This window comes from Lytechinus variegatus, chromosome 8 (assembly GCF_018143015.1).
Source record: "Lytechinus variegatus isolate NC3 chromosome 8, Lvar_3.0, whole genome shotgun sequence".
Lineage (NCBI taxonomy): Eukaryota > Metazoa > Echinodermata > Echinoidea > Temnopleuroida > Toxopneustidae > Lytechinus > Lytechinus variegatus.
The window spans coordinates 39318686-39331698 of NC_054747.1; the positions used below are offsets into that span (position 1 = coordinate 39318686).

A 13013-nucleotide genomic window follows, 5' to 3' on the forward strand; every position below is an offset into this window, starting at 1 on the left:
TGTATACGATTGGGAAGACTTTCTTTAGCATCGCATTGTCTATATATTTACACACATATTTCCCTTTTGAAAATAATCCATACACAATCTATATATCTCAGTCACAACTGATCTTTCAAACATCATTCTCATAAATTTTAACACTTGTGTATAGTCACCAACCATTTATCAATGACATCATTATCCTCATCCTCCTCCTCATCATCATCCTCCTCATCATCAACATCATCATCATCATCTTCATCATCATCGTCACTATCACCATCATCATCATCATCTTCATCATCATCGTCACTATCACCATCATTATCATCATCATCACCATCATCATTATCGTCGTCATCATCACCATCATCATCATCATTATCAACATCATCATCATCATTATCAGCATCATCATTATCATCACCATCGCTTTATCACAATATTACTTTCTTCTTTGCTGGTTTATATTTTTGATAATAAAATAAAATTGAAAATCACCAGTGTCATATCAATTAGACCTCAAAAAATCATTTGTAAGGTCCGTCATGGTCATTGCCCATTCATTACTGTAAAAAAAAACGCAAAAAGGAGAGCAATTTGGATATAAGTCTAGAAGTGCATGAACATGACCATCTCTCCCCTTGCCTCGTCTTTAGTGGCTCTATGAATTGAAGGACGGGCGAGCGTTGGTGGCGGTTGTGACGTCAGCCCTGCGATAGCAAATCAAATAATTCATATTTTAAACCTTCGAAATATAGATGCATGTCGAGCGCAAGAGTTTTGAATCCCAAAACAGACATAAAACTAAGCCTAAATCTCCTTTTTCATTTCATGGTGTCATTCTTGAAGCTTCTAAAACAAAATGAACCTCAACATTGTTTCTAGATAAAAAGGCATTTATTCAATCTTCATAAAGGTTATGAAAGATATACAGAATCAAAAGGGTAATAAAAAGTTTCATATTCTGAATACACAATACATGTACTTGACATAGAATTTACGTCACATCTAAGTAGATTGATTTGAAATGCACGTCGAATTAAAACATATAGAGTTTCTATTAATTGCATAAAAAATTTAGTGAGGTATATGAACATTTGTAGATAAACGTGTGGAATGATAACCCGAATACATGATATGCACGAATTCAAATAGGAAACAGTAAGTGACATGGATAATGCTGATGAGATGCTCTAGACTAAAATTAAATATAAATTGATTCTAAATATATTTTATAAGAATGACGAATAAGCGATACATTTTAGTCTCACCTTGTCCCTCTATTTCAAATTGATCTTTTCCCATTTCTTCTCTCCCTATATAATTTCATATCAACTGGAAATTTAATAATAATAAGGATAATAATTGGATTTTTATAGCGCTTTTTCCAGAGGCTACAAAGCGCTTCAAAGAGAATATAGAATACCTTCTCTTGGAAAGCCATCGCCATCGAGTCAAGCAGCCTCGTTTTTTAATTAGTAGTACTGATTATTGACATTGTATGACTGTACGATCATATTACAGATCTATCTCACATAGTGAATAATAATATACACAGATATCACGAGTTGAGAAAGTATAAATAACCAATGTGCTAATCAGATACAAGTATTCCAATATAATACTAAAATGCTTAAGGTACACCAACGGAACCGAGTACGAATTGATCGATGCTACAACTTTTTGAAATAACGTTATAATAATAATAATAAAGGATTTGTATAGCGCACGTATCCACCTTGCTAGGTGCGCAAGGCGCTCCTATAGACCAATTTCACAACGTGAGAGGGCAGCAGACTGGTCGCCATGCTGCGGTGGGCGAATCAACTTTTATAGTACACAAGTCAATAGGGTATTTGGTACATTCGTTCGATTTTTTTTTTATTTTGGACCAATTGAGCAGATTTCTTGTAAGATTCACAATGAGCATTAATCGGAGAAGTTCAGGTCGCAGCTGTGCTGTGTTCAATTGCCACAACAATTGGAGAAAGCTTCAGGATTGGAAGCAAAGTGAATGTGAAATTCACTCGCCTTGGACTCATGAAGCCTGTTTGTGTGTGAAGCCGTACTCCCTGCATAAGTTATTATGATAGCAACTCCTGCTGGAATGGTAACTACCATGGCAAAAGTGAGAATTCTGCTTCCTGATTGGCTTTTATAATAAAAGTTGCCATTCCAGCAAGAGTTGCTATCATAACTTTTTTATGAAATGGGCATTCTCACTGTTACCATGGTAGTTAACATTCCGACAGGAGTTGCTATCATAACAACTTTTTATGAAACAGGGCCCTGGCCCTCTCTTCCCCTTCCTCCCTGTTTTATTCTCTTGCCTTGCCCCCTCCTTTTGGATACTTATAGGCCTGCATAAAATGTGGTGGTGGTGGTTTTTTTGTGGGGGGAGGACGGGGGGATTTATTTGATCATGCTTAGATGGAAATATCAGTCCCTCTCCCTCTCTGTATTACACTATCCCTCTCTCTCTCTCCCTCTCACTATCCCCTTCTCTGTATTACACTACACCTCTCTCTCCCTCTCTCACACACTCTCTCGCTAGCCCCCCCCCCCCCTCTCTCACTACCCCCCCTTTCTCACTATTCCCCTCTCCCCTCTCACTATCCCCCTCCTCTCACACATACTCTCTCCCCCCTCTCCCAACTCTCATCCTCTCTCTCTCCCTCTATGTATCGTTCACTCTCCTGCTACTCTAACACAATTTACTAGCAACAAGAAGTGAGCTCCCTGATGAAAACCAACAGCGATTCTTGGTCATCATCAACTCACTTTTACTGACAAAACTAAGGGGAAAAAATAGCCAAAGTGCAAAAAATCATCATACCTTCATCGGTCAGATATGGCCATTGTCTTACATCGTCTACCCAGGTGTCCATGCTTTATTTTATTGATTTATGATGAAGTTAATGACACAATATCAGAGCTTATCTGTAATCTTTCATTGAATTTGTACACAGAGCCAATCGCGGTCAGCGCACTTGCCCACCGCAGCAATGGCGTCGCCGATAGAGGGCCAAATACATAAACCGGCCGTGAAATTGGTCTATATTACCCCGGCTAAGCTCCAGAAGTCTTCCGATTCTGGTGCGCAAAGCTTTTTGAGGAATTACTTCCTGCCGGTACCCATTTACTTCACCTGGGTCGAGTGCAGCACAGTGTGGATAAATTTCTTGCTGAAGGAAAACAGGCCATGGCTAGGATTCGAACCCAGGACCCTCTGTTTGAAAGGCGAGTCAGAACCACTAGACCACGACGTGCCTACGATGCCTTTGATCGGTCTTGATAAGGATTTGCTAGTGTGACCGTAACATGAGGACAAAGATATATCATAAAAGAATAGTAAAAAAAAACCTACCAAAACTTTGTTAGTTAAAATTGGTAATGGACAGAGGAGGTGATGAGTGCGAATTTCGGGGTTTCAGCTAATAAATGGGACCAAATTATCAAATATCTGGAAAAAGTAGTTGAAATGAGGTGTTTTATTACAGTAATTGAAGGAAACGCTGTATGATTGAAAAAAATTATATAGTCAAATTTTTTTTGACGTTCTGATGGAACGAGCGAGGGCAAATATCTAATTAGTGTCCATCCCGACCCCAATGGCGATTAAGTATGACAATGAACGAGTTATACTCCGACTTCTTCAGTGTCGGGCTTAAACCTACATGTCCTTAAATTCATTTTAAGTAAAATTGTCCTAGATTCCAAAAAAGTTCATAATCATCTTACTAAATACACTTTAAATAAAATCGCAAACAAATTTGAAAAGATAAATAAATCGATAGTTCATAATTATTTATGTGGTAAAGGTTCGTCTCGGTCATCAAGCCCGCCCTCTAGGTTTGACCTTGAAGAAGAAGCCGATCGAGAGCCGACACCCTGTGTCATGGGGGCTCGACTCGCTTCGGACAACCCGGAAGTACTTCTTGATTGCCTCATCCCGTATCCATGACGTCCGGGTTGTGGCAGATCTAACCCCGTGTCTTTGGTTGTCTTCGGGGTCTCGTAGTGCCTGATGAGGGATGGGACAAGTCTGGAGCTGGATTTGGGGGCAGGGGAGGGAGCCGAGTCGGTCTGGGTGCTCGCAGACGCTGTAGACTTTAGTAGGTCTGTTGACGTGCTTACTGACGCTGTAGAACTTATTGATGCGGTTGAGGTGCTTGCATATGCTGTAAAATGTCTGATGTCAGTGAATGTGCCTGCGGACGCTGTGATATTTGTCGCATCAGTCGATGTGCCTGTTGATGTTGTAGGATTTACTGGGTTTGTCGACGTGCTCGCTGTCGCTGTAATCTTGATTGTCGCTTCAAGGGCACGCACTAGTTCTTCCATTAGGGGATCAAGTTGTCCGAAAGCTGGAACGAATTCCTGGGCATTATCAAGTTAAAGAAAAGGGGGCGAATAGAAAATGTTGAGCGTGGGGGCGTTTGAGAATAAAAGCCTAGTCTGAGGATGATTTTTGTTGTAAACTATTATGCATGTATATTCATCGCGAAGACCAGTTTGGCAGTAGGATCTTGACCTGGCCGTTAAAACTTATTCAATCTGGATTGGTAAGCTTGATTGATTATAGTTGATCAGAGTTGATCTTAGTTAGAAAATTGACAACAGGCAACACAATAAGGCGAGTATATTTCAAACCTACATGTAGGCACACTTTACACGACTTGTTGCCAACAAAATTTTAGTCTATTCTAAGCCTCCCGCTAGGAATGAAATGCGATTCAAATCCAAATCGTTATTACGTCAGCATCGGCTGAGACTTGAAACACGATTCGAATTTGACTACAATCACAAGGCTTGCAGCAAAAATAAAAATAGTATTCCTAACATGTCGCCAATTACAAATGTACTTATTAGAATTGTCATATTCAATGCATCATGTGATTTGGTAAAATATCGTGTCAAATTCTGATCATGTATTGTTTTACGTGCCTCAAACATTTTATTGAAACCAACTCTAAAACAACCAAATTGCTTACATTTCTAAAAAAAACAACATCATACATCGGTCGGTATAGAGTCGCTTCCACTGGTATCTTAATTGGTAGGCCAACGACTAAAATTTTGTGGATACGAACCTTGTATTTTTTGACAAAATTACATCTCTCGTTGACGCCGAATCTATATTTGGAAACCATCCCATCAATCTCCAATGTTTTATCAAAAACTTTGTGTGCCTCTTCACTCTGTCCATAAATCATTACACTCTGGTCCTTTCCCCTGTCGATGGATTCTTCCATTTGCAATAGCTTGGCTGTTACATCAAATCTAGAGAAAGAAAAATAGTGACCTTATACCTTGGTTACATTTGCTCTACGGCGGCCGTACGGCGAGTTGAAAACAGCCCTTTTAACATTTGTTTGTACAAGCTGCATATAGGTGGTCTGAATAAAAATTAATAAAACGGCTGTTTTTGACTCGCCGTACGGCCGCCTCGGCGCGCCGTAGAGCAAATGTGACCAAGGTCTTACTAAGTATTGTATCTATCAAAAACCTATGTACCATGAGACCATATATATGTATATTATGTTGTTGAAATACAACGTTACACCCTAATCTATCAAAAATGTTATTTCTTAAAGAGAATACAGAAGTAATTGTTTCATGTTTCAGTTTGAAATACAAAATATCTGTGTAATGAAATTTAGTAAATTTGGTCATCTTTTAAAGACACCCCTGCTGAGGACTCTACGCGCAGGAGAATATCAAGTGTGTGAGCCTTACAGGGGTTTTCAAACCCCTTTACAAGAGCGTGAACCTTCCAACTTTCGGCTTTCAAAACCTCTCCGCGGCCCTGCCTTAAAGAAGAAGTTCACCCTGACGGAAAGTTTGTTGTAAATACAGCAGAAAAGTGATAACAAATCTTGGTGAAGGTTTGAGAAAAATCCTAGAAAGATTAACAAAGTTGACATAATTCTCAATTTCTTATTTGTGACGTTATATACGAGAAAATGCCCCATATGTTATGTGATATAAAATTCATATATTTATTTACTGGTTCGTGGTATTTTTTTTCTTTTTAGGAGCAGGTGTAAAATTATATTTCTATTGATATACTGAAGGTACAATAAAAACATTTTCAATTTTCTGAGAAATTTTGACTTGTTTTACCATACGATATTTTAAGAAAGCTACTCGCATAATTATGACGTCACAAGTCAAATAATTACAATTATGATATCTTTTTTCTTTTTTATGTTCTGCAAACCTTCTGCCATATCTTTGTCTTTTTTCTTTTGTCAAAAAGAACATTTTGTCAGGGTGAACTCCCCCTTTAAAGGGGTATTATGCTGACCTGAGTGCAGCTACGTCATTCCTAAGGTCCCGGATGTCCATAGGTCCTATTCCACCTGTGGCGCTCTGTTCGTCGGTAAGTCTCCTGGCAACATACCGTTCCATCAATTGTTTGATCACCCTCTGAAAATTTTGAAGCCATCAAAATAATTAGATCAAGCTGACTGGCATTTCTTTGTCAAATTATTACATGTCTCATATCATTTCTTTTAAGAATATATATGTATGGTTTGTACATCTATTTTCGTACTGAGCAAAAATATTAGCAGATGCCTATGATGTTGTTATGTATAAATTAAAATCAATTCTCATCTTCAAGAAAAGAAATCAGCTCAAATTCACGAAAAATCACATTCTTTCGCATAGTCCCCGTGGCCAAAAATGTCAGAACATAGAACTGAAAAGGATTCATTTGTTTTGAAAGCGCTATCCGGCCTTTTCCTTTTATAGACCAATTTCACTGCCGGTTTATGTATTTGGCCCTCTATCGGCGACGCCATTGCTGCGGTGGGCAAGTGCGCTGACCGCGATTGGCTCTGTGTACAAATTCAATGAAAGATTACAGACAAGCTCTGATATTGTGTCATTAACTTCATCATAAATCAATAAAATAAAGCATGGACACCTGGGTAGACGATGTAAGACAATGGCCATATCTGACCGATGAAGGTATGATGAATTTTTGCACTTTGGCTACTTTTTCCCCTTAGTTTTGTCAGTAAAAGTGAGTTGTGTTAGAGTAGCGGGAGAGTGAACGAGAGAGAGAGGATGAGAGGGGGGAGAGAGTATGTGTGAGAGGGGAATAGTGAGAAAGGGGGGTAGTGAGAGAGAGAGAGGGGGGGGGGGGGGGGGCTAGCGAGAGAGTGTGTGAGAGAGGGAGAGAGAGGGATAGTGTAATACAGAGGAGGGGATAGTGAGAGGGAAAGAGAGGGAGGGATAGTGTGAGAGGGAGAGAGAGAGAGAGAGGGACTGATATTTCCATCTAAGCATGATCAAATAAATCCCCCCTCCCTCCCCCCACAAAAAACCACCACCACCATATTTTATGCAGGCCTATAAGTATCCAAAAGGAGGGGGCAAGGCAAGAGAATAAAACAGAGAGGAAGGAGAAAGGAGGAAGGGGAAGAGAGGGCCAGGGCCCTGTTTCATAAAAAGTTGTTATGATAGCAACTCCTGCTGGAATGTTAACTACCATGGTAACAGTGAGAATGCCCATTTCATAAAAAAAGTTATGATAGCAACTCTTGCTGGAATGGCAACTTTTATTATAAAAGCCAATCAGGAAGCAGAATTCTCACTTTTGCCATGGTAGTTACCATTCCAGCAGGAGTTGCTATCATAGCAACTCTTTATGAAACAGGGCCTTGAATGGCTTTTTTGGGTGAAAGTTGTCATTCCAGCAAGAGTTATTGTAACAGCTCTTTATGAAATGGGGTCCAGATCCAACAACATAATGCTTTTTTCATCTAAGTAAATCTACCTATGGGCCATCCACCCCCCACTCTCTCTCTCTCTCTCACACACACACACACACCTATGCAGGGAGTACGGCTTCACACACAAACAGGCTTCATGAGTCCAAGGCGAGTGAATTTCACATTCACTTTGCTTCCAATCCTGAAGCTTTCTCCAATTGTTGTGGCAATTGAACACAGCACAGCTGCGACCTGAACTTCTCCGATTAATGCTCATTGTGAATCTTACAAGAAATCTGCTCAATTGGTCCAAAAAAAAAAAAAATCGAACGAATGTACCAAAAACCCTATTGACTTGTGTACTATAAAAGTTGATTCGCCCACCGCAGCATGGCGACCAGTCTGCTGCCCTCTCACGTTGTGAAATTGGTCTATAAGACTGGAGGTGGTGAAATCCAAAGAATGTACGCCCCTTAAAATTATATTATACATTATTGGCACTTTCGCCACTTTAAGGATATTTAAATATCACCGTAAAATATTCTTCTTTGAATGAGTTTGTTTGCTTCCATGCTTCTCTAAAATAAAGTTAATTTACCAATTACATCAGACAGTTTATTCTTTCTCCCCCACATATCATTCTTATACAAAAGGCCCTTATTCTGGAGTCGGGTTTAACTTAAACTCAGGTTTAACGTTGTGGTTTAAGTATGGGAGGCCAAAAGTATCAAAATTTTTATTAAGTTGTATGTTTTTTTTATGTTTACTGTGCTCTTTCCTGATTCATCGATGGTGAAGAGAATCATCTATTTATACTTCCTACACAATTATGAATGAATCGAAAGCCGAATGAGCTGAAGCATGATATCTCTACCGTTAGTGATTATGTAACAATCGGCTGTCCATACTTAAACCATAACTTTAAACCTGAGTTACCCGACTTCAGAATACGGGCCAAAGTCTCCGCTCATCATCCGATGTACTCTTGCTCCAAAACACTGATGGGGAACAGGGGCGGATCCAGGATTTTGAAATAGGGGGGGCGCCAGCGGCGAGGGAGCGAAGCGACCGAGCGGGGGAGGGTGTATACCCCCCTCCCACGGCAAGGACTTTTTCAAAAATCATGTCCAAAAGTCGTATTTTGAGAGCACCTTTAGAAGAAAAATGCACACTTAAAATCACTGTAACTTCATGAATAAAAGACACATACTGACTCATTTAGGAGCTGGTTTCCAGTCACACACCGTATAAGCGGTCATTCAAAACATACATTTGGCTAAGGCTCTTCACTTGCTTGCATCGTGTGACTGAAACGTCAAATTTAAATGATACGAAACTGAGACTTGTAATCGATAAGTTCCGAATAATCCATTCTGTTTATTGTCATTTGTGTATTTACATTGTGTGTTTCAAACGAGAATTGTTTAGTCGTATGGCAACATGCGTAAAATTTGGTTTTTTTTCCCCCAAAATGCACAGTAAATTGTTATATTTCGGGGGAGGTCGTCCCCCCCTAGATTTTTAAAACTATTTTTTTTTTCGATTTTGCTGGCAATTTTTTTTAAAGATATATTGTAATCAGCAAACCTATAGATTATCAAACATTAAAAATGGGGTAAGGGGGGGGGGGTTAATGTCACAATTTCTACTTTTTAACAATACACAATGTGTCCTCGGGACGTTTTTCCCCAGCACGAAAGTATTTTTATTCTCCCCCCCAACCCCCACCCCCCCGTCACATAAAATCTTCGCTCCTTACGCTGACATATAGCTGCCTATACACAGCAAACGCGGAGTGGGGTCGACTGGTGATTGAGAATATACAATTTTGCTCCTTGATAATTCGTTGGAATGATTGCTTCGGCGAAACTTAGTTGGGGCGCCCTGGATAATATGCCTCTGAATCTACCAGAAAGTGTAAAAGTTAGTTTACATTAAATACAAATATGTCTGACCTATACATTTCAGTGAAAACGCGTACATGACCAAGGCAGAATGATAATGCTGCGCACGTGGCGCCCGATATAGGGCTTCATTTTTTAGTGAAGAATAATCTCGGGGATATACATTATCATTCGCATCGTTGACACTTTCTCTCGCATTCTGTTACTTACAATTTACATGTATTTGCCATAAAGACGGACAAACGCATGTTACAAAAAACACAAAATTTCGGGAAAAAATGATGTCAAATCCAACATCTTCACACTGGTCACTGCACTGCAACTCCCGATTACAAGTGGTGCAACTTTCCAACCAATCGACTTGCGCGCCCTGGAATTCCGGAATTTACATATTGCAATACAGTATGACAGAGGTGCATTTGTGCGAACACAAAGGCCATGAGCGTAAGTTAAAATATAGTTTTGACTAGATCTAGCCCTTGAAATTGACTACATTGTACCAATCCAGTAAATATAACCATCAAAAAAAAAAAAAAAAAAATCCGGCGAAAATAGGGGGGGGGGGGGGGGCGCGCCCGGGGCGCCCCCCTCTGGATCCGCCACTGGGGAATATTGCCTTCTATGTTAAAAAGGACCAAAAATATAGAAACAACTGCCTATACAATTTAGCCGAATCTCATCGACAGAAACATTCGCAAAAGTATATATTTATTTTCTTCCTCTCCTATTAAAAAATAACAATACAAAATAATAGTGTGTTGTTCTCAGGGAAATTCAAATCTCAATAATTTGTCTGTTTCTATTTAATTTCAATCATTGTCCATGTGAATTTTTTCTTGAAGCGCCATAAGCGTCGATCGAAAAGTTAACCTGTTGGTTATGTAAGCAGGCACCAATATTATTATTATTATTTCTTTTATTAGCACTATCATTATCATTTTCATCATTATTATCAGTATCATCATGATTATCATTGTTATTATTTTCATCATTATCATTGCTATTGTTATCACTATAATTATCATAATTATTATTATCATTATATTACCATTATTATTATTATCATCATACTTATCATTATTATTGAGGTTATTAAGATATTGAAAGTCAACTTATCTCACCTGGTAGTCATCATGTTGTACTGAACGATATACTTGTTCATCCTAGAATTTAAATTAAGAAATAATTAATTGAATGTGTTGTCATGGAATTGAATTTAATTTCTTTGAGGAAAACAAATCAAAGCCAGTCGAATTAAATATCATTTGCACAGAAGAATTATAGGCTTGGATAAACAGTCATATGGTTTTTTGAAAAGTAAACATTTTGAAGCCCTATCCTGCCTCTACCCCCCCCCCAAAAAAGAGAAAAAATCACCCCATTGCATGAACATACAAGGTTTTCCTTGTTAATTTATCAATAATGCATGATCATTTAAAGTTCCATTCAGAAGTTGGAGGGGGGGGATATTATCTCTCTCCCTCTCTCTAAATTATCATTTAAAGTTCGATTCAGAAGTTGGAGGGGGGGAATTATCTCCCCCCCTCTCTAAATTAGCAATGTAGGACAAAATGTCATCTAAAAGTATAATACTTAAAGTAAACTTTCAGTTTTGGGGATTTTTCTTTTTTTAATGATGCTGAGAAAAGAGTAGGCCCACTTCATAGGCCACGCAATTTCATTAGCATCACCATATAAAATGCAGTTTCCTCAAAGATATCATGGATTCATTCTTGGATGTGCATAAATATGTTACATATCAAAGAATATCCTTATTACGTCTTCTGTATGCTGAATCTCCGTATCATTGCCATTCTTGGAGGAACAACACAAGGTGCAGTGGTGAAAGAAATCTCCCATATCCGGTATAAGATTGAAGGGAGGAGGGACAGTAAACATATCATCCATAAAAGACATCCATAATGCAGTGCGCGAGTACTTCCACTCTACGTCCGCGTTTTCCTGCAAAATTAAACAAAAACTGAATATTGGCATGGATAACTGTGAGCACAGCTATGAAAATTGAAAACAAGAATTCCCGAGGCCTGGGAACGATTTATAAAATTGATACTTCCAAGGGGGAAAAAGTAAAAATAGAAAATACAAAACGTTTGAAAAGCAAGAAGAAAGGGTTTGTTTACTAAAAATATAATGCGATCCTTTTGCTGGAAGAATCTTGCGAGCAAAAAAAGAAAACACTTCTCTCTAAGGAGATATATGCGTTTCTCGGAGCAGACACAAAATCTACATACAAACAGTGGTTTTGTATGTGGACGCTACACCTACCGAACCATCTACTAGATGCTATATATATATTTTTTTAAACAAGTGCACACCTAGCTACCAATAATGCATATAGCATTTACATTTATTGGAAGCAGGATAAAAGAGCATTGTAGATAAACTGCCTTGCTCACGGGTATAGGTGCCGCGGCCGGGGATCGAACCCCGGACTTTCCATGAATAGTCAGGCGCCTTAGACCACTCGGCCACGGCACCACTGTTGGAGGATAGGCGATTGCATTAAGCTTTGAATAAAAGTCATTGAGGCACTGTAGGACACCCAGTTTAAGGCTTGTTAGTATAGCTTTGGTAAAGGGTCAATAATGTGATCGATAATCGAATATCATCTAATATGACAGTCTTACTGAAGCGTAGAGACTGTTAGATATTTTTTCCAACTGCACTTCTCTGAGAAAATTTCAAATATTCAAATCTTGGATATATAGCGCCCTCTCTCGGCGATGCTTGTTTTAAATTTAAACAATGGTGAAAAGTAAGATCCACTTCTTTTCTGCATGCAAAGATTGACGAGTCAGACTCCGTCCATATCTCAAGTAGATCGTGGATTTTAAAAACTAAACAACACGGACTTTGCATTTTGACAATGGACAGTGGGATCCACTATAATGATAATAATATACATAGACAAGGCTATATATTAAAAAACGGATCGTTTTGACTTGTTTTTGAATGACTTCCCGATCCAGACTCTGTCCACATTTTGAGTAGATCGTGGCTAAACATGGAATTTGTTAGGAAATGGACAACTAGGACACACTAGCGTACCTAGCAAAGGGAGGGGAGGGGGCGTATCCCTGCCACCCCCCTGACGAGTCACTACTGATCCCTGGCCCTGCTCCTTTCAACTTGAAGACCATTTGTTGTCATTTTTTGGGCAGAGGCAATCACCCCCCCCCCGTGGAAAATCCTAGGTGCGCCACTGCTAGGACATATCATATCCCTACTGTAGGGTGGTTAGTCTTGTATTTCCGGTTGCATGAAATTGGTTCCGGCGACAATTGATCCCTGCACATTCCACACCCCAACGGAATGGCCAACTTCAACCCTGGATTTAACACTGTACCTTATCCTAAACCTAAAATAAAACCCATTTTGC

At 39.1% G+C, this 13013-nt stretch overlaps 1 protein-coding gene across 1 annotated transcript in view; it reads right to left on the reverse strand.

Annotated features, from left to right (window-relative positions):
* Positions 1-3188: 3188 nt before the first annotated feature.
* Positions 3189-13013, reverse strand: part of LOC121420485 (short transient receptor potential channel 4-like) — a 36425-nt gene continuing 26600 nt past the window's right edge. Inside the window, exons 12-16 of the mRNA XM_041615138.1 lie at positions 11393-11575; positions 10735-10776; positions 6296-6417; positions 5079-5268; positions 3189-4365 (exon numbers count right to left, since the gene is read on the reverse strand). Of these exons, the coding sequence (XP_041471072.1) occupies positions 3790-4365; positions 5079-5268; positions 6296-6417; positions 10735-10776; positions 11393-11575 (1113 nt within the window). The 3' untranslated portion in view covers positions 3189-3789. The remainder of the gene's footprint in view (positions 4366-5078; positions 5269-6295; positions 6418-10734; positions 10777-11392; positions 11576-13013) is intronic.